This window comes from Podarcis bocagei (genome assembly GCF_964188305.1).
Source record: "Podarcis bocagei genome assembly, chromosome: 6".
Classification (NCBI taxonomy): Eukaryota; Metazoa; Chordata; class Lepidosauria; order Squamata; family Lacertidae; genus Podarcis; species Podarcis bocagei.
Window position 1 is genome coordinate 73,730,131 of NC_138130.1, and position 19,037 is coordinate 73,749,167.

At 39.4% G+C, this 19,037-nt stretch overlaps 1 protein-coding gene and 1 long non-coding RNA gene across 4 annotated transcripts in view; both read right to left on the reverse strand.

Moving 5' to 3' along the window:
• Positions 1-2,574: 2,574 nt before the first annotated feature.
• TBC1D23 (TBC1 domain family member 23) overlaps positions 2,575-19,037 on the reverse strand; it is a 32,369-nt gene continuing 15,906 nt past the window's right edge. For 2 of the 3 annotated variants that reach the window (XM_081198974.1, XM_081198975.1), the window contains exons 9-19: positions 18,669-18,791; positions 17,660-17,752; positions 16,023-16,193; positions 15,450-15,492; positions 15,018-15,127; positions 14,143-14,285; positions 13,337-13,381; positions 10,367-10,455; positions 6,965-7,100; positions 5,882-6,076; positions 2,575-4,190 (exon numbers count right to left, since the gene is read on the reverse strand). In XM_081198974.1, coding sequence (XP_081055100.1) covers positions 4,109-4,190; positions 5,882-6,076; positions 6,965-7,100; positions 10,367-10,455; positions 13,337-13,381; positions 14,143-14,285; positions 15,018-15,127; positions 15,450-15,492; positions 16,023-16,193; positions 17,660-17,752; positions 18,669-18,791 — 1,230 coding nt within the window. In that variant the 3' untranslated portion in view covers positions 2,575-4,108. The remainder of the gene's footprint in view (positions 4,191-5,881; positions 6,077-6,964; positions 7,101-10,366; positions 10,456-13,336; positions 13,382-14,142; positions 14,286-15,017; positions 15,128-15,449; positions 15,493-16,022; positions 16,194-17,659; positions 17,753-18,668; positions 18,792-19,037) is intronic. The other variant, XM_081198976.1, reaches the window with a different exon arrangement.
• LOC308589699 lies at positions 10,473-13,330 on the reverse strand. Its single transcript, XR_014009420.1, has 2 exons — positions 11,550-13,330; positions 10,473-11,010 (listed from the first exon to the last, which is right to left on the reverse strand). It is a non-coding gene; the product is annotated as an uncharacterized lncRNA (long non-coding RNA).

Genomic DNA, 19,037 nt, shown 5'->3' on the forward strand with positions numbered 1-19,037 from the left:
GCTCCGTAGGAGCGAAGGGTTGCTGGGAAATGTAGTTCCGTTAACTGCCGGACCGGACCCAATGCGCTCTCTGCTAAAGCATCATAGGAGTGGATTAAAAGAGAATATTAAGGTTGCTTGCAAGAGCGGTGGCGCATAAAGGAGGCGGGTACATTTATATACATATACATATACGTATAGAAATGTATAGAAATAAATTCACACACACACACACACACACACGTATAGAAATAAATTCATACACACACACATGTATATGTGAGTATATATGTATGTGTGTGTGTGTATATATATATATATATGCTTTCGTAGATTTTCACGGGTACAGGAATGCAGGTTTTGGTGTCTTCGGGTGTCTTCCCGTGTAAGAGTTGGGGTGTCTAGGCGACGTTTCGACGAGGTCTCACTCGTCATCTTCAGGCTGGTGCTTTCGGCTTCTTGTTACTGGAACAGAGCAGGATCTCAGTGTTTGAGTTCCTATAAATACTGTTGAGGGGGTGTGGTGTATAGCCTCCAACGTTCTGGGCAGAGAGGAAGTTCCCAGGTTAGTGTGCCTTTTCTTCTTTTGTTCATTAATTACTTGAGGGATAAGTAATTAATTACTTAATTACTTGAGGGATAAGCCAGAGCACAACTAAGTGCAGTACAGCCATCTTCTCAGAAAAACTCTTCACAAGCTCAAGAGGTCAAGACACGAAAGCTTTAGCAACTAATCCACACCTAATGACCCTCCTAAATGGTACTCAGAATATCACTCAAGAAATCTCTCAAGATATCCCTCAAGTAATTAATGAACAAAAGAAGAAAAGGCACACTAACCTGGGAACTTCCTCTCTGCCCAGAACGTTGGAGGCTATACACCACACCCCCTCAACAGTATTTATAGGAACTCAAACACTGAGATCCTGCTCTGTTCCAGTAACAAGAAGCCGAAAGCACCAGCCTGAAGATGACGAGTGAGACCTCGTCGAAACGTCGCCTAGACACCCCAACTCTTACACGGGAAGACACCCGAAGACACCAAAACCTGCATATATATATATATATATATACACACACACACACATATACATACACACACATATATATATACACACACATACAGTGGTACCTCGGGTTACATACGCTTCAGGTTACATACACTTCAGGTTAAAGACTCCGCTAACCCAGAAATATTACCTCGGGTTAAGAACTTTGCTTCAGGATGAGAACAGAAATCATGCAACGGCAGCAGGAGGCCCCATTAGCTAAAGTGGTGCTTCAGGTTAAGAACAGACCTCCAGAATGAATTAAGTTCTTAACCCGAGGTACCACTGTATATATATTCCCCACTCAACCCTGTCAGGGCTCTTGTACTCTTAAGAGATAGATGAGATGTCCAAAAGCATGGGTATCCTCATGAAACAAAAAGTTTTTTGTCCCAGCCGTGCTTCAGTGTATCTGAAGAAGTGTGCATGCACATGAAAGCTTATACCCAGAACAAACTTAGTTGGTCTCTAAGGTGCTACTGGACAATTTTTTAATTGGGAAAAAGATACTCTCACTGAGCTTCAGCTTAACCTGCAGCCGTAAGAGGCAGACGGCCTCTGAAAAGGTGGCAACCACAGCTGTCCCGTCGCTATATTCGGTTTAAGTTTTATTATTAGCTCTTCAAATTTTCCCAACAGTAGGCAAACTAAAGGCACTGAAGAATTAGGCTATTATCTGGAGGAGAAATGGAAACCAAACACGCAGTACCAAAGGCTTCCCGCAAAGTTACCGCAGCCGTTTGATCACACCAGCTAGCAGGCAATCAGGTTTAGATCACTGAAATGAAGAAACCTACAGGAAAGGCACTCCAGATGTTGTTGGACTACACTTCCCTTCACCCCAGACCCTTGGCTACGCTGGCGGGGGCTGATGAGAGTTGTAGGAGGGTCAAAGGCAAATAGCCAACGCTGCCTTCAAGGAATAGAATGAGGTCAGGTTGTTTCCGATTATTATCTGGGCAACTGGCAACCACTGGCTGTGCCAGTTTATGCATGCATCAATACCATGTCTCATTCTGTTCTACTGGACTGATTCCTACTGTTCAAAAGACTGCAGCCTTAAATCTCTCTCTTGAGGTGTTACGAGGACCTCTTGGGCCAAGGTGAGCATGCATTGTGTTGCTTGTTTGGTCCAATTCTTGTTCCTAGGGTGAAAAGCACAGTATTTCTGGCTATGTTGGAAAAATGCAATGATTGGTCTAGTGATTCAGGCACCTGCACACGTTTAGTAAAGAATGCCCTCATGTCTTTTTAATATTTTCTTACACTTTCACACTTCTGTCTCAAGTGATGTCTATGCTGGCTTGGTCATGCCCACAGAATGGAAGATGGCAGGGTCCCAAAAGACATGGTCCTCCCATCTTTACCTTCCCGTCACAAGAAAGAGAAGACCTTCCATTCATGGAAAGCTTAAGTCTGAATCCATCACCCTTCATGTTTGATTTTGATGAATCATAAAAACAGATTACAGTACATTTTAAAAGTGCTAAAATATTTAAATCCACAGAAATGACATCGTCGGATCAAACATTTTGTATCTGAACCATTTGTGTTCAAATAGTACTGGTTTATTTACAACTGCAGTTTATAAACAATAACACAAACATCTTTACATTAACACTATGGGGGGAATCTCTGTGTTGAAGTAGGCACAAATTGGAGGCTCTTCAGGGGATTTTACTTTAAAGGAGAACTGGAGAAAAAAAATATGTAAAATGACAGCTCTGGGGCAGAATATAAATACAGGAGCATTGGCAGAGGTGCAGTTCATGCAACGCATTGTCAAATACTTTTTTTAGTGTTGTTCATTTAGATATGTTTAAAAACGGGAGTTAGTTCCAGGATTAAGGTGCCATAACTTGATTCCTACTAAGAACGTAACTTTAAAAAGCTGATTTGTTATAAAGGTCAGCTTAATTTATTTTGTGATGATACTGCAACAGAATCTTATGCGACTTCAGGTGTTCAGCTTTGCTTTTGTTTTGCACAGCACATTTAATCCCAACAGTTTTGCAGCCTTTCATATCTTCATGTACTGAACTTGCTCCAGGATACGAAGAGCATTCAAGTTCCTCTTAAACATTTGGTCAATATGTGATAGCTACAGATTTGCAGCAAAAACTTGTAATCCTCAAGCAGTGAAAACATTATTTCAGAAACTTAACTGACATGTCTTGAAGAGGGAAAAGGCATGTCATATGTATAAAAAAATCATTGCAAATATGTAGCTCTCTGATCACTTTGCCTCACTTGCAAACAGCACACCTTCATTCCGTGCCAGACAGTTTCTGAAAAGATAATCCAACAATTATGTTTGTCTCCCCATCACGGCAGCCAACTTTGATATTCCATCACATGAATTCTGATTTCAGAGTCCATTCTAATGCTGACCATGGCCCAATAAAACCTCCACTTTCATAATAACCCAGCCACATACTTGTGAGTGTAAACTTTTCATTACGGCATCCAATTCAACATTTCAAGCTTATTAATTTAGCCACTATTTTTTTACTTGATAGCACACAGAAGTTTGGTGGACTGCAATATTATTTTTAGCTGGGTCCCAATTTTTCCTAGTTCTAGTTCCTAGCCTATGTATTGTCGTCCCTCCTTGATGTTTCACCCAGCAGATCAAACCACATATTCAGTGCTTCATGCCTTTAAAAAACAGCTGCTACTTAACAGTTTGTAATATTAAGAAGAAAATGGGTTTCAAATATTTTCCCATTATCTTAGAAGTGCTGTGTGGCTTCAATACAATTCTTCAAAGTGATCTGTGTATTGAATCGCTCTTATTAAGAACAGGTCAGAACCTCAAAAGTTACTTGAAAAATAACTGACATTTATAATAAACAACTTTTACAAAATCCAAGAGTGTTAAAGAAAAAGACTTTAAAAATATATTCAAAATGTATAATTTACTCCTATCGTAAACCTGCTACCCAGGCACTCCCATCAGTAAACTGAAAATGTCCTCTTAGGTTAGTATTCCACAGGAAAATTCATTTTAGGTCCATGTGCAGTATCCAGGTTGTCATTTTTTCTTTTTTTAAGACACAACTGAAAAAGTCTTTTTCTCATTAGCTTTCCAGGGCATCCAGAACTTTCATAATCTGTTGCTTTATGGCTTTGGTAGCATCACCTGCATTTGGAATCAAGTACCTTAAGAAATGGAAACAAAAAGAACATTTGTTGACATACTGAACAAATTCACTGTTGATCAAAGATTTAGTATAGAATTGTCGAGCTGGAAGGGACCCCAAGAGTCACCTAGTCCAACCTTCTGCAATGCAGGAATCTCAACTAAAGCATCCGTGACAGAAGGAGATAATAAAAGGATTAAAAATATTGTTTCATAATGACTAAGGCTTATTTGCAAATAGCCACGTTAATCCCTGTTTGCTGCTTTCATATGCAATTTGCAAAATAACTACTATATCACAGCCCAACCAGCTAGAATTTCCTTGTGTAAATGGTTGTGTAATTCCCACCGCGGGTACACTTTATCTTACTGACATATAATGAGTTATAGCCAAAGGCATCTTGGAAGAGCACCCTCATGTACCACGTGAGAAAAATGGATGATTTGCACTCCTTGTATAGGTCTAAAGGTGATATTCTTAAGGAAGTCAAAACCTGAAAACTACTAAAGAATCGACTTATACCAGCACTAGCAGCCTCATACCCTGGATTACTCAGGAATTCTAATGAAGAAAAAACCCCAGCAGTTTTGAAACTAGTGGTTAAAATCAGTAGTTTGGAAAGGTCCAGTCTGCCATATTGATTCAAAATGGCATCCAGTTGTATCCAAACACAAATCACAACATTCTCCTTAATCATACAAAATTTGGTTACAGTATCTTAGGTAAAGGTACCCCTGACCGTTAGGTCCAGTCGCGGATGACTCTGGGATTGCGGCGCTCATCTCGTTTTACTGGCCAAGGGAGCTGGCGTACAGCTTCCGGGTCATGTGGCCAGCATGACTAAGCCACTTCTGGTGAACCAGAGCAGCACACGGAAACACCGTTTACATTCCTGCAGGAGCGGTACCTATTTATCTACTTGCACTTTGATGTGCTTTTGAACTGCTAGGTTGGCAGGAGCAGGGACCAAGCAACAGGAGCTCACCCCGTCGCAGGGATTTGAACCACCAACCTTCTGATTGGCAAGCCCAAGCTCTGTGGTTTACGCCACCCGTGTCCTGACTGTATCTTAAGAGGTATCCAAATGCATACTGAGTGGGAAAGCAACTTTCCAAAATATATATATATAAGCTGTTTTCTGCATACTCAAAAGTTCTTTGCATCCAACCCATTGAAGGGAGAAATAAAAACCTCTGTCCCATGACGGTTGAATGGAGACAGCCATTTAATATGATCCTGTAATCATGTGGTGTTTGCAGTAATAGTTATCACCTAATAAACAAGGCAATTCGCACAGGTTTTAAACAACTTAGGTGAAAAGCCACTGAAATGGAAACTTTTAGCACTTTGTATGTCTTACCTCCACATTTAAAAAAAAAATCTTGGGAAGCTATGTAGTTTGAGGCTTTGATAAGAAAATTTCATAAAAGTCCAGCAGTGCAGATCATGTGGACCACTAACTATGGAATAATAGTTTGTAGACAGAGGTTCATCTAACACTTTTGAGTACTATGTAGAGAGATTTTAAGTCAGAAAAGCTAAAAGAGCCTTTCAGAGGAAGTACGTAGCATGAAATACTAAGAGTGTCTAATTGTCTGTACCGCACTATTTTGATTTCCCAATCTGATCTCAGAGGAGAAAATGCACTGCAATTGATTGGGAATAGTCGTGTAGATGAGTCTGAAGCAAAACACAAACGAACAAACTTACCTCTCAATTGCCAAAATCTCTATGCCCGAAGTGGTGCTATTTCCATACTTGAAGGTTATTAATTCAGGATGTTTTTTCTTGGATGTTATTTTAACTACAGAGTTTAGTGCCTGGCGAGATTGTATGTAAGCAAATCCCTTTCGGGAAGCAATTTCCCTCAGACAGTACATATGTGTTGCTGTTACTAGAAGATGACTGTGAACAAAGTAAAAAGAGAAAAGGTTTTTTTGTCAGAAATACAGAGGGTGGAATCCAACGTTGCATGAGCAGAATGACTTTCCACAGCAGAATTTGAAGTCATGTGCAAGACTGCAATGGAGAGAAGGCGAAGCCCATTCCACAAGCAGAAATCTGTTCCACTTACACATAAAGAACATAGGACACAATCCAGAGATGGAAAAAAACATGGTGGGAAAATTAGCAATAGTACTCATTTCCTGAAGCAAATGTCTCAAAAGACTTTGTAACCACTTATAAATATTTATTTCAGAATTAAAATGCTGGTTTTCCTCTGACAGAACACGACAGTGCTTTAATCAGCTGATACTGGAATTTCTTATCGTAGGTGAAATGTTTCTTGGGATGAAGTCTCTCACCATTACCTCTACTGTGAAAATATTTTCTGAAGGGAACTCATAGTGAAAAATCCATGAGCTACCAGGTCATACAAACAAATTAAACACGCACAAGTACCAGGTGCCTGCTATAGTATTAGAAAACTCTTTTTTTTAAGCTTTTCTTCAACAAAGAAGGTGAAAACTAGACATGATGCCAATCTTAAGCATGTTTACTGTGACGTGAGTGTCACTGAGATCAATGGAACTCAATTCCTGGTAAATATGTCTAGGACTAAAGAGTTTGTACACTGAACTCATTCCCACATCATGCAGATCTTCACCATGAGATAAACAGAAATTCACACTGTGGTAGAAAAGATGATTATGTGAGTCCACAAAACTCTCTAACACATAGAAGTCAACAATACCAAATATCTACCTACCTACCTACCTACCTATCTATCTATGATATTTATGTACTTTTTATAATAAGTATTAGTGATTATAATTATCCATCCAACAATACCTTGGAAACATGTGTCCATTTTCTTTCACCTCTTTACAGGGGAAATGAAACTTTATGTCTGGTTTATTTATCCAAGTCTGGATGTTGACGATCTCTTTTCGATCATCATCTGACATTGAGGAGCTGTCAATTTCATCTGTTTAAAAAAGAAAGGAGTGATGTCACATGGACAAAACAAAGATGAACACATTTTAAATGTTACCTACCCGATCCTTTGAATAATAATAATAATTTTCACATTATTATTTGAAATTTCTAAAATGAAGAATACAGTACATCGCTGCTATTAAAAACTGTGTCTTGGGTTTTATGCTAGATAATTTTAGATTAGACAGCTGGGTCTACTCTAGGCATGACAAAAATCTGGATCTAACCCTGTATCTCTCACATAACTGAATTCTCACTTTTCATGCTTTTCTTTGCATTTTTGTTACGATGTATTGTCCAAGCCTAAAGTTTCAGTTCAGTTGCAGATCCAAAAATTAATAAGTAAGGCTGCAGTGTCAAAAGTAGGTCATTTCACCTCAAATCTAGCTTGCCTATTTGGTTTAAGCTTCCTAATGATTTTGCTATTATGAAAGTTATTGTTCATGGTAGGAGCAGGGCTGCAAGATGGTTTAATCTATTAATCATATTAATCAAGCAAACTAGGATGATATACAATTGTGATTCTTTTCTGCCAGAAGGAAACTCATCAGCAGAACAGGGAGGCAGACCCCTAACACTGTTGTGCAGATTTTCTTTTGGGAGGGGGATAACCAAAAATTGTCTCCTTTCCTATTCCACTGATGGATTCCCTTCCTCCAGCAGTCAGCCACCACTGGATACCACCCTCTTGATAAATGTGTATTAAAGTGCATGTGGATAATAACAGCATTTCCAAAGTAAGATGTATGTTTGTTTGTTTTTTTGACAATGCACAAGTCACAGCAGGTATTCCCAGAAGAGACACAAGAGACGAGAAAATGCCTCTTCGAAGGTGGCACTTGCCACCTGCAGTGTTTATAAACACTTGTCTTTTTTTTTAATGTGCCTATTAAAAAAATCTGCTTGCCTGATTAACTCGGGGCAATTGAATTGTTTTAATTAAGTAATATGAGCTATTAATTAAGTTATGCTTCCCTAGTTGGAAGAAGGAATTTTACTCATTCTGACATTGAGTAGGAATGCACAATTATGGATCAAAAGTTTACACAGGCAGTGACTTCACAATTCAGAAAACAGCATTATCTGCACAAGAGGATGTTAAGTTCAAAGTCTGCTAATTCTTCTGTCTTATCACTCCTTAAATTGATTGACTAGAAGACAGGAATGGAATCATCCCATTTCCTTATCTGATTTTTCCATTCTATTTTTGTGTCCTACTTGTCCTAAATAAAATATTGCACTTTATTTTCCTAAATAATGTATTGATCAATGCAACTGAGAGTTCCAGCACGAGTGCAGGTCAATCCTAAAAGCAACTCTAAATATAGTATTGGGAGGCCAGTCAGCTGTCATTCCTAAGTGATTTTAGATCACATGTTTTGTTTTGCGAACAAAATGTTCTCATCGCTGGACTCACAAATTCACTACAGGAATTGACAAAGATGGATTTCTTTTCATTCACAAAAGCCATGTCCTGAGAGCACCAAAGGGCCAACTAATACCCCCTCATCTCATTGCTCTTATGTCAATGTCATTTTTTTGCTATTTTGAATGCACTTTTTGTCAAGGTTGATTCAGCCCTTTCCCTGTGGGGGGCCTGAAACAATTACCCCACAGCCAGTAATAAAAATCCTGATTTCCCTGGGCCCCTGATGGATTCTCAATTTAGAAAGCATGTTTCTTTATCTGACCCTTTTACATGGTTTTTGTACGTTTTTTTTTAAAAAATATTTTTTTATTGGTTTTACAAAATTTTTTATAGACAATACAAACAAATAAAGAAACAAACAAACATGTATAATTTTGTATCCTTTTTTTCATAAACCTCACTTCTCCAACTCCCCCAAACCTCCCGTTTCTACATCCCAATTTCCAAAATTATTTCAGCAAATCCTAACTAATCCAATTTGTCCCTTATTTATTCTTTTCTTTTACTTAATCTTTTACCGCTGTAACCCCCTTTTTTCTAAAACCTCAACATTTTAGCATTCATTAATTTTATAATATTTCTTAAGATAGATTTTAAATTTTTTCCAATCTTCATCCGCCGTCTCTTTCCCCTGATCACGGATTCTGCCGGTCATTTCAGCCAATGCCATATAGTCTATCACCTTCATCTGCCATTCTTCCAGGTTTTTGTACGTTTTGTGGTATTTTATGCATTGTAACTTGCCGTTATTTCTGTTGATTGTATTTAGTAATTCTTTATTGTAACTGTCAAAACTGTAAACAATTTAATTATTATCTGCTGACATTTAACTTTACTATTATATTCTAAAGAATTATTGAATATTGCTTTATTTGATGTAAGCTGTTTATTTTAAAGTTATGTTTTTATTGTGACTTTTTGTAGTGGATCAGATTGTTATTGGGTGTGGTGTGTTCTTTGCAGTCTATTTTGTTGTTTCTTCAGCTTGCAAACTGCCTTGTGTGTGCTGATCAAGAAAGATGGTATACAAATTAAAACTGAAATAAAATATTATTGGGTGATTCTCAGTGAGAAGATCAGTAATGGCAGATAGGCTTCTCTATTGTCTCCTCTCTGCAGGAGTCTCGTGTGTGATTCTGGTAGGTTGTAGCCTCACTTCACATGAGGCAATAGTAAAGGTCTAGGTGGCGTCCTGCATTAAATCAGGAGATGTCCTAGAATTCTCAGGGCACGTGACTGATGCTCTCAACAAACTCCCCCCTGCAACCTTATTGTCCTAAGGTTAAAGGTAAAGGGACTCCTGACCATTAGGTCCAGTTGTGGCCAACTCTGGGGTTACGGCACTCATCTTGCTTTATTGGCCGAGGGAGCCGGCGTACAGCTTCCAGGTCATGTGGCCAGCATGACTAAGCCGCTTCTGGTGAACCAGAGCAGCGCACGGAAATGCCGTTTACCTTCCCGCCGGAGCGGTACCTATTTATCTACTTGCACTTTGATGTGCTTTTGAACTGCTAGGTTGGCAGGAACAGGGACCGAGCAACAGGAGCACACCCCGTCACGGGGATTTGAACCACCGACCTTCTGATCGGCAAGTCCTAGGCTCCGTGGTTTAACCCACAGCGCCACCCGTGTCCTAAGGTTAGAAGGATGCTAAACAAAACATATTGACTGCTTTAGTAAAGTGTCAAGTGCATTTAACTCAACAGATCCCAGCATAAGTTCAGGCATTGGTTAAAACACCTCTTTGGTAATACATCTAATGACTGCAAGACGGGATGTGGAATTTGTTTACACTGGATTTCAGATAGAAGCATTCTCTACCATACCAGTATCATACTCTTCTTCATCTCCAATGCTGAAAACCGGTTTCACGCCTCGGTAAGGTTTCCCCACTCGGTCACTGCTGCTCACATGTCTGTTGACAAGGGAAGATTATAGGGTGGGGGTGGGAGAGAAAAATCCTACGTGTTAAGAAAGAAAGAAAAAAAAGAAACTGGGAAAAAGGACGACACCATGATATTTCCCATAGCAGCATGCAACGGCAAAAGACGTGAACCTGTATGTGCAGCCAAAGGATTCCAGATGAAGACAGCTGGCCGTGAGAAAAAAGCAGAGAGTGGCCAAACGAGCCACGCTGGATTAGTGAAAGCAGACAACAAGGGCTGAGTTGTATTATAGTGGTGTGGTCCATTTTGGAGAAAATGGTGAAACTGCCTTCTCATTAAACTGCAGCGAACCCAGCTCTCTCTAACAGGTCAAATAATCTAAGTCAGAAGTCAGAAGCATCTTTAAGGCTCTCTCCTAATACTGAGTTGTGCTATTGGGCAAGCTATTTCTCTCTCTCTCTCTCTCTCTCTCTCTCTCTCTCTCTCTCACACACACACACACACACACACACACAGCACAGCTTTGGTAGGTTGGAAAGTTGAGAGTCTTTAAAATAATCTCTGAAGATACCGTATTTTTCGTTCTATAGGACGCACATTTCCCCCTCCAAAAATTAAGGGGAAATGTGTGTGCGTCCTATAGAGCGAATGTAGGCTGCGCCGCTAAGCCCAAAGCCAGAACAGGAAGACGGAGCACTGCGGAGCGCTCCGTCTCGCTGCTCTAGCTTGGGGACGGCTGCGCGCACAGCCTCTCCAGGGCAGCGGGGTGCCTTCACCCCGCTGTCCTGCAGAAGCTAGCAAAGCTGTTCCCAAGCCAGAACAGCGAGAGGGAGGGCTCCGTCTCGCTGCTCTAGCTTGGGGACGGCTGCGCGCAAACCTCTGTAGGGCAGCGGGGTGCTGCGCTCCAAAGGCTTCAGGGATCTTTGAGGCTGGCGGTGCGGGAAAGCAGTGCTTCCCCCCACCGCCAGCCCCACAAGCTCTGGTGAATGTACCTTGAACGCACCTTGTTTTAGAGGGGGAGAACAAGAATTTTTTTTTCCTTTTCTCCCCCTCCTATGGTCCGGTGCGTCCTATGGTCCGGTGCGTCCAATGGAGCGAAAAATACGGTACCTTCTTATGACACAATACAACAGCCTCAGCTGGTACAGTATAAACGAAGGCATTCCCTCTATTCAGTTTCCCCCTGCTGCTGCTGCTAGTATCTTGCCCATTCATCTTTTGCTGACTTTCTAAAAATATTACTTGGCATAGATACCAAGCATGACTCAATAAAGAGGCACATGTTTCCAACTTGTCACACATTTCCTAACAATTACAGTGGCCGAATGTTTCCTTTGAAATCTTTCTACATTCTGTTTTTGAGAGAGAGAAAATGATGATGCTCATATTTACACGCCGCTGTTGAAATTTAAATTCAAATGCTGTTAAAGGGGTGGGGTGGAGAGAAAGAGGTCTCACTCTGTTCCTGAAGGCATATCTTATGGCTTTTGCTTTCTAGGACTCGAAGGTATTAAAAGTGGATACTACTGGGGAAAAGAAAATTGTTAAAGGGGGAAGCAAACAAATGCGCTACCCAAATAAAGCAAAGTCGGGAGTGCTCATTAGTAACTTAAGACAATAAGCATCAGTAACACTGACAATGTACACATGGAATGGGCAGTGTGACAGACGGGTATGGGGATGATACAACTTTAGTTTAGTTTAGTTGAAACTATGTTTGGGGGAAACCAACTACGGTTAAGTGTTATATTTGCATAGCACCATCTTGAGCATACATTTCTGGCTGCCTTCATGTTTCCATTCTCAAAGCATGCCTCCTCTGGTCAAGACTTTGCTGTTTAGTGGCACCAAAACATACTAAGGTAATGTTGCTGTTGTTAAGTATAAACACATTGCAAAATTGTGGATCAGGGTTTGTTAAGTTGTAAACAACACATTATTTCTTCTGAAAAAGCCTCCAAAGAAGAAACACCAATTCATAAACTGATATTAATAACTGTCTCCTTTGCCAATACACTTTTTATGGAAATCTTGCTCAATGAGAATTTGATAATGTGGTTTAATGGCAACTCTCTGTTGCAAAGAATAGTTTTAAGCAATATTTTAAATTGGTGTTGTTTTAATAGTAGTTGGTTAGATGTTTAAAATATGTTGTTGGTTTAATTTTGTTTTATTTCAGATAAAATTTGCAAATAAATAAAAATGATAATAAAAATACAACTTTTTAATTTTGAATGTGGGTATAATGTAACACTACTGTTCTGTTAAAATTCAGGTTGATATGAATTTTGTTGATCTCCAAAGATCTGCTTTCTGTATGCTGACACAGGTGCAGGAGGAAAAATTCAAATTCCATCTAAAGACCCCCTTTCAAAGGCAACTATGGTTGCTAGCTTCGTAACAAGCTTGTTCTAAAACAATGTTATAAACTGCCTTGTGCTATTCCGATGACGAGCAGTATATAAAACAAACAAACAAACTGGAATCCATGGTTTCCCACTTCAATTGTAACAGGAAAACCTCCTGGTTTGAATGCTGTATGCTGCTGAGGAGCAAAGGGGCTATGTCTCCAGGATAAAGGATTACCACAGTTTAAGAAGAGATATGATTGTCTGAACATGGCAATCATGTTTAAAAGCTTGAAAAAGAAGTAATCGGTGTGGTTCATGATATGGAAAAGGGGAAAGATGTTCCAGAACAAACAACAAAATGAATATGAGCAAGTACTGTGTATACAGCTTCTCTTTCTCTCTCTAGTTTCCAAGACAACACTTGAAATGCTTTGATAGCTTGATGTTAAAAATAATCTGAGAGAGATTGTCAGTGTAACCAATGCTTACAAACATTGTGAAGTCATGCGAAAAAAAGACAAAGGCAGTTTTACTCAGATGGTTCAATACAATGTCTTACCGCTGCAAACTTGCTGTCTCAGGCCAGGAAAGATTGAAAGAAACTCTATAGCAAATTGGGGCAGAGGACAGAACAAAGTAATTAAAATCTATAAGAAAGAGTATCTGATTTATTTCTTCTTACTTGGCAGTAGAGTATCAAGCAGGAGGGAGTATGAGAAAATATGAAAAAAATCTTTTTCAATGAGCATTTTTAAAAGAAAGAAAGAAAAGTTGTATTTTCCATACAATAAATACTATTTCATGGATTTCAGGAGCTGTTAGTAAGATCTGCTAGTCTTCCACAGAAGCAGTAATGTTTCAGTTATGGCTTAATGTGCACAAAGCTATTTTGGAGTACGAGGAATGGTGGATAACATAATCTTGAGTTCAAAGAAAGAGATCACGATTAATCTGTTGGCTAAAATTTAGAAGTTCCTTTTACTTTACCAATTTTTACAAGGTCAAGTTATTAAGCCCAGAATCCACTTTCCCAATAGCAAGACATAATGAGAGAGGCAATAGTTAAATGTGAGAATCTTTTAGTTGTCCAGTGTCCACACTCAAACTGTTCAGAGAGAGGTTAAATAGCTTTTAAGGGCACCAAAATTGTTTACACAGAAACGATGGCGCTCTAAAATGGTGAACAATCAGGTGATGGTGCTTGTTACAGGCATTTTGAAGGAATAAAGTTTCTATGAATCCTCCCCATCCTATGCACATTTACTGAAAAGTTAGTCCCACCGAGATCAATATGACTAACTTCCAAGTAAGCATGCACGACTTCAGCCAATAATCACTAAAAGCAGTCAGACCAAAATAACTCACCTATCAACTGGAGTTGATGTATTTTCAATAAAACTAATAACTTTTTCTTTCACATTCACAGATCTCGTCTTGAAAGCTTCTGTCATCTTGTTGACCAAGGACTTGACACCCTTCCCATCATTTGAACCATTTGGAGAATCACCCTGGAAAAGCAACTTTTGCAGTTATTTGATCTGTACATAAGTAATCTGCATGAAGGTTATTGTCATATTTATCTCAAAGATGGAGATGTGAGCTAGTTAAAGGGACAATCTAGGATAAGGGGCTTTTTGGTGTGTGTGTAGCTATGTTTCCTTCACTTCTTGACCAATTAGAGAGTCAGATGGCTATAATTATTAATAGATAGTCACTTTTCTCACAGATCCAAAGTGACTTATATTAAAACCAACTAAGAACATTCAAGAAAAATCTAAAAGCACAGCTATACAGATAGAAGGCATACCGTACACATAACAATCCACTAAAATAGACCACAGTGCCACCCTTATGCCCAGGTAAAGAGAAAGTCTTTACCTAGTGCCTAAGAACAGATAAAGACAGCCACAATGGCTCTGTTCTACCTCTGTTGTTGGAGGCAACATGCCCCCAAGTACCAGCTGCTGGGAATTGCAAGCAGAGAGTGCTCTAGCACTCATGTGTTGCTTGCAGGCTTCCCAAAGGCATCTGGCTGGCCACTGGAAGAACAGGATGCTCAACAAAATGGCCCTCTGGACTGATTCAACTGGTCTCTTGTGACATTCTTGGTTTAAGTAATATGGCTTGAGCTGCAAAAGCCTGGAAGTAAATGTCTTTGAAGACAAGTTGCAGGGGATGAATTCTGCATGAAAACCAGTCCAATCCACAGCTACACAATTTGATATAAGAAGTATACTCACGTCAACTAAGGAGTTAAGACTACTTTTTGAGTACGAAGTACTAGCAATCCAATGGCCATATCCACTTTCTGGTCCTTCCACATTAATGTCTGCTAAGTGCTGTTGCAGTGCTGTGAGAAAGGACATTACATATTTTGTGTTGTATAGCACTATGCATTCTGTTTTGTCCTTGTAACAAAACAGGAACTGTTAAACCAATGTACACAGGCAGGCAGGCAGGCAGGCACACGCACACACAGAAATTAAAATGGATTAACTAAGATCAGAATTTGAGTCTGGCAGCAAGAAAAAGGAAAAGCGCTGCGCTAGGTAGAGCCCAGCACCTTGATAAGGATGCAAACTGTCTCCTCCCCAGTCATCTGACTGTTCATTTAACTAGTGGAAAAGACATTTGAAAAGACAAAAACTGATGTGACTAAATATAAATCTTACCCATGAATCCTCCTTTGGCAATGCTTACATATTCTTTATTTTTCTGCAATAAGAAGATTGTAAATCACCCTGGGAATACTAAAATTGCTGTTCTTCACAAGGTAAGCAGAAACATGAAACAGGCCAAGCATGCTTAGACTAGCTGTATCTGGCATTTCATCGGAATATGGTTAGAAGACTTTGAGCACTCTGGTCTAAGAACTTTCATATATAGGAGTTCACAGGTGAATATTCTCTCTTATAAAATTAAGATAATGGCTTGGATCTAGACCTCTGTGAATAGAAGGGCTGCTTTCATTCGCAGAAAGGTCTTTGACCCAGCTTTCAGTGAAGGAAAATGGGGACTATTTTTCATGAATTTCTCCTTCCTTTGCAACTCCTGGACAACCTTTCATTCTGTTCCATAGGGTCCCTAAACACTCTGGAGCAGGACTGGGGGGGGGCACAAGCAAGGGGGGTTGTAGGATGAAGGGGAAGTAGCTGAAAAAATCACTTTACTCTACTCTTAGCATTATTTAGGTGGATAGCACCCACTATGTTTAAATACAACACATTCTAATATTTTAGACGTACCTGTAAAAAGTGTGCCAGTACCATGTTCATATACATATCCTCTTCCTCCCGGCCACTTCCCATAAAACAAAGATGCTCTCCACCAGCTATTGAACCAGATTCAATAGACTGTTTCTGTGCTTCTAACAAAGACTTCACAGACTGAGCAAATTCCGATGGGTTCTGGAGCATCTGTGAAGAAAGTCAAAGAACACACGTGTGGACTGAAAAGAGACTAAAAATCACTCAAAAACAAATGGATATATTTAAGCATTAAGACGCCAAATTGCATCTGCAGTCCGATTTAACTAGTTTTATAAGTAGTGCATGTATCACATTTTTCTATATAGACTAGCCTGCGTTTAGGAAAGCGTAACTGTGCAAAGGTCCTTAGAACATAGAGTCTAAAACATGGCCAAAATGGACCTCATAAATCAAAAGCAGAAATGTCCATACCTTTCCAAGACCACTTAAAACAAAAATAAAGGCATTTTACGAAGTTTATTTGAGTTCTTGACTTGAAGGCAAAGAAGTAAGGGAACCAGCTGTGTGAACATTTACTAAGGCATCTCTTCAGGGAAGCAAATAAGTGTTTTTAAAGGGTTATTGCAAATATCCTCATCACCATCTACTACTATCAGCCATAGAAGTTGTGAAGAAGTGGAGGAAAAGTCACAGAGGACTTCCACTTCCCACTTGTGAGTTGATTGTGCCACTTTCACTCCCTCAATTTGTGTTTTGTTTCCACGTAAGGAGCAGAATACAAGAGTGTTGTTATGTAAGTAAACATTGTATCATCGAAAGTGTGCGAAGTGTGTCGTGGCACTTCAAGATTAACATATTAAGTATGCCATAGACTAAAAAGCTAATACAGTGGAACCTTGGTTGCTGAATGTAATCTGTTCCTGAAGACTGTTCGACAACCGAAAACGCTCAACAACCAATGCGCAATTGCCAATCGGCAAAATCCATTGCAAAAATGGAGAAAAAATAGAGAAACGTGCCTTGGAAGTCTGGCTTACCAGGATGGGCAAATGAAACATCTGTTGTTCTGCAACACAGTTAACACTCTGGAAATCGTTTCATTTAGGAACTGAATAATTATCACTTTACTGAAACTGTTACTTTATTGTTACTGCCTCTTAAATCTATAATATATTTAGGAAAGTTATTTGTTTGCTATGCATCTGTACACTTCTTAAGATATTGTAACTAAATGTTGCATGATGGCTCCTGAGATCAACAGTGTTTGGATACAACTGGCTGCCATTCTGAATTAAAATGGTGGATCGAACCTTTCAAAAACAACACTGATTTTAACTACATACTCATTTCAAAATGGCACTGATTTTTTCTTGTTTCTTAATTCCCGAGCAGCGAACTAAAAATTGGGGGAGATCATGTCTATCCTTTAAAACAAATTGCATTTTAGAAAAATATTTAGGTAAGAGACATGAAGACTCTAAATTCTAGAGGAGCTGTTTACAAACAGAATCCTTTGAAAGAAGCTCGTTTCTACAGTTTGGTGGTATAAACCAGGCACCTTAAAACAAGAATTCGTAGAACTAAGATTCTGAGAACTCTTGGATTCCACCCTTCTTTTTTAATGTAAGGAAATGAAAAAGCTAGCATATTAACCAGCTAGAATGTATGCTTACCAAGTCTGAATCTAAATGAAAGGCAGTTGATAAATGGCCAGCATTGTACTGTTCTGCAGGACGACAATCCACCACAAAGAACCTTACTCCTTCCTGAAATAAGAATATTTTATTCATTTAGTTCAAAAAGTATACAGTAGTACCTCAGGTTAGAGATGCTTCAGGTTACAGACTCCGCTAACCCAGAAATAGTATCTCAGGTTAAGAACTTAGCTTCAGGACAAGAACAGAAATTGTGCGCCGGCAGCAGCAGGAGGCCCCATTAGCTAAAGTGGTACCTCAGGTTAAGAACAGTTTCAGGTTAAGAATGGACCTCCTGAACGAATTAAGTTCTTAATCCGAGGTACCACTGTACATACTTAAGGCTCAGTGGTTTAGACCACAGCGCCACCCGTGTCCCTAGAACTATGAATATGCCACCTTCAACTCTTTAGGTGTGAGACGTATAAAGCAGCAGTCTTTAAAAGGAAACAAATAAAGGGGATGTCACTGCAGTGTAGAAAAGCAATAGCTATTTGGAAAATATGAAAAGGAAACAGTAATTTTTCCACCCACCCACTAGTAGGTACTCAATGAAATTAGCAGGCAACAAGTCTGAAACAAATAAAACAGCATATCCATATACAAACAGCCACTGTCTTGTGCTATACTATAGCTGTGCTGAAGGGCAGGATCACTAGATGGGTTCCCAAGATGTACTTAGTCTCATTGCCAGTGGAATTTTTTAACTTGTTTCCTTTGAATAGTAGGCAGAGACAGACAGACCTACAAACACTGCTGTGTGGTGATATATCATATACCGCTTTTGAAATTATCCTTAGCTTTAAAAGTACTTTCCAGTAAAACTATACTTAACTCCTCATGGACTTATGAAACTAGTTTCACAATTCGTTGGACTCTAGCCAATGATCAGGGAAACAGCTCTGTTTTTGGAGCTCCCAGGAGGTAGAAACTCTGATAGCTATGTTATTTCCTTCATTTAGGGGAAAACAGTTTCAGACTTACTGACCCCTTGCAGTTGATTAGCTTGAAGAATCTCTGATACAGAAACTGCTAAACACAAAGCTTGGCTCAAGTCTGAATCGTCGTCTTTGAGACCCAGCAAGCTGCTGCCAAACAGAGTGTGGTTGTCCTGTAATTGTAAGAGAAAACACTAGTTATGGTCAACATTAAGGCTATGTGCTAAATAAAGACACCAAACCAAGACCTAGACGGTGTCCTGTTTGTGACCCTCAACTATGTACTTGCTCAATTCAGAAAGACTTCAAAAAGAGATGCAAATGCATGTCTTTAAGTGCAATTTCACACTATTATGGGGGCTCTGTGCATACTGCTGTTTTGGCTCTCATTTTGTCAAATAGAAGATCTCTCATAAGCT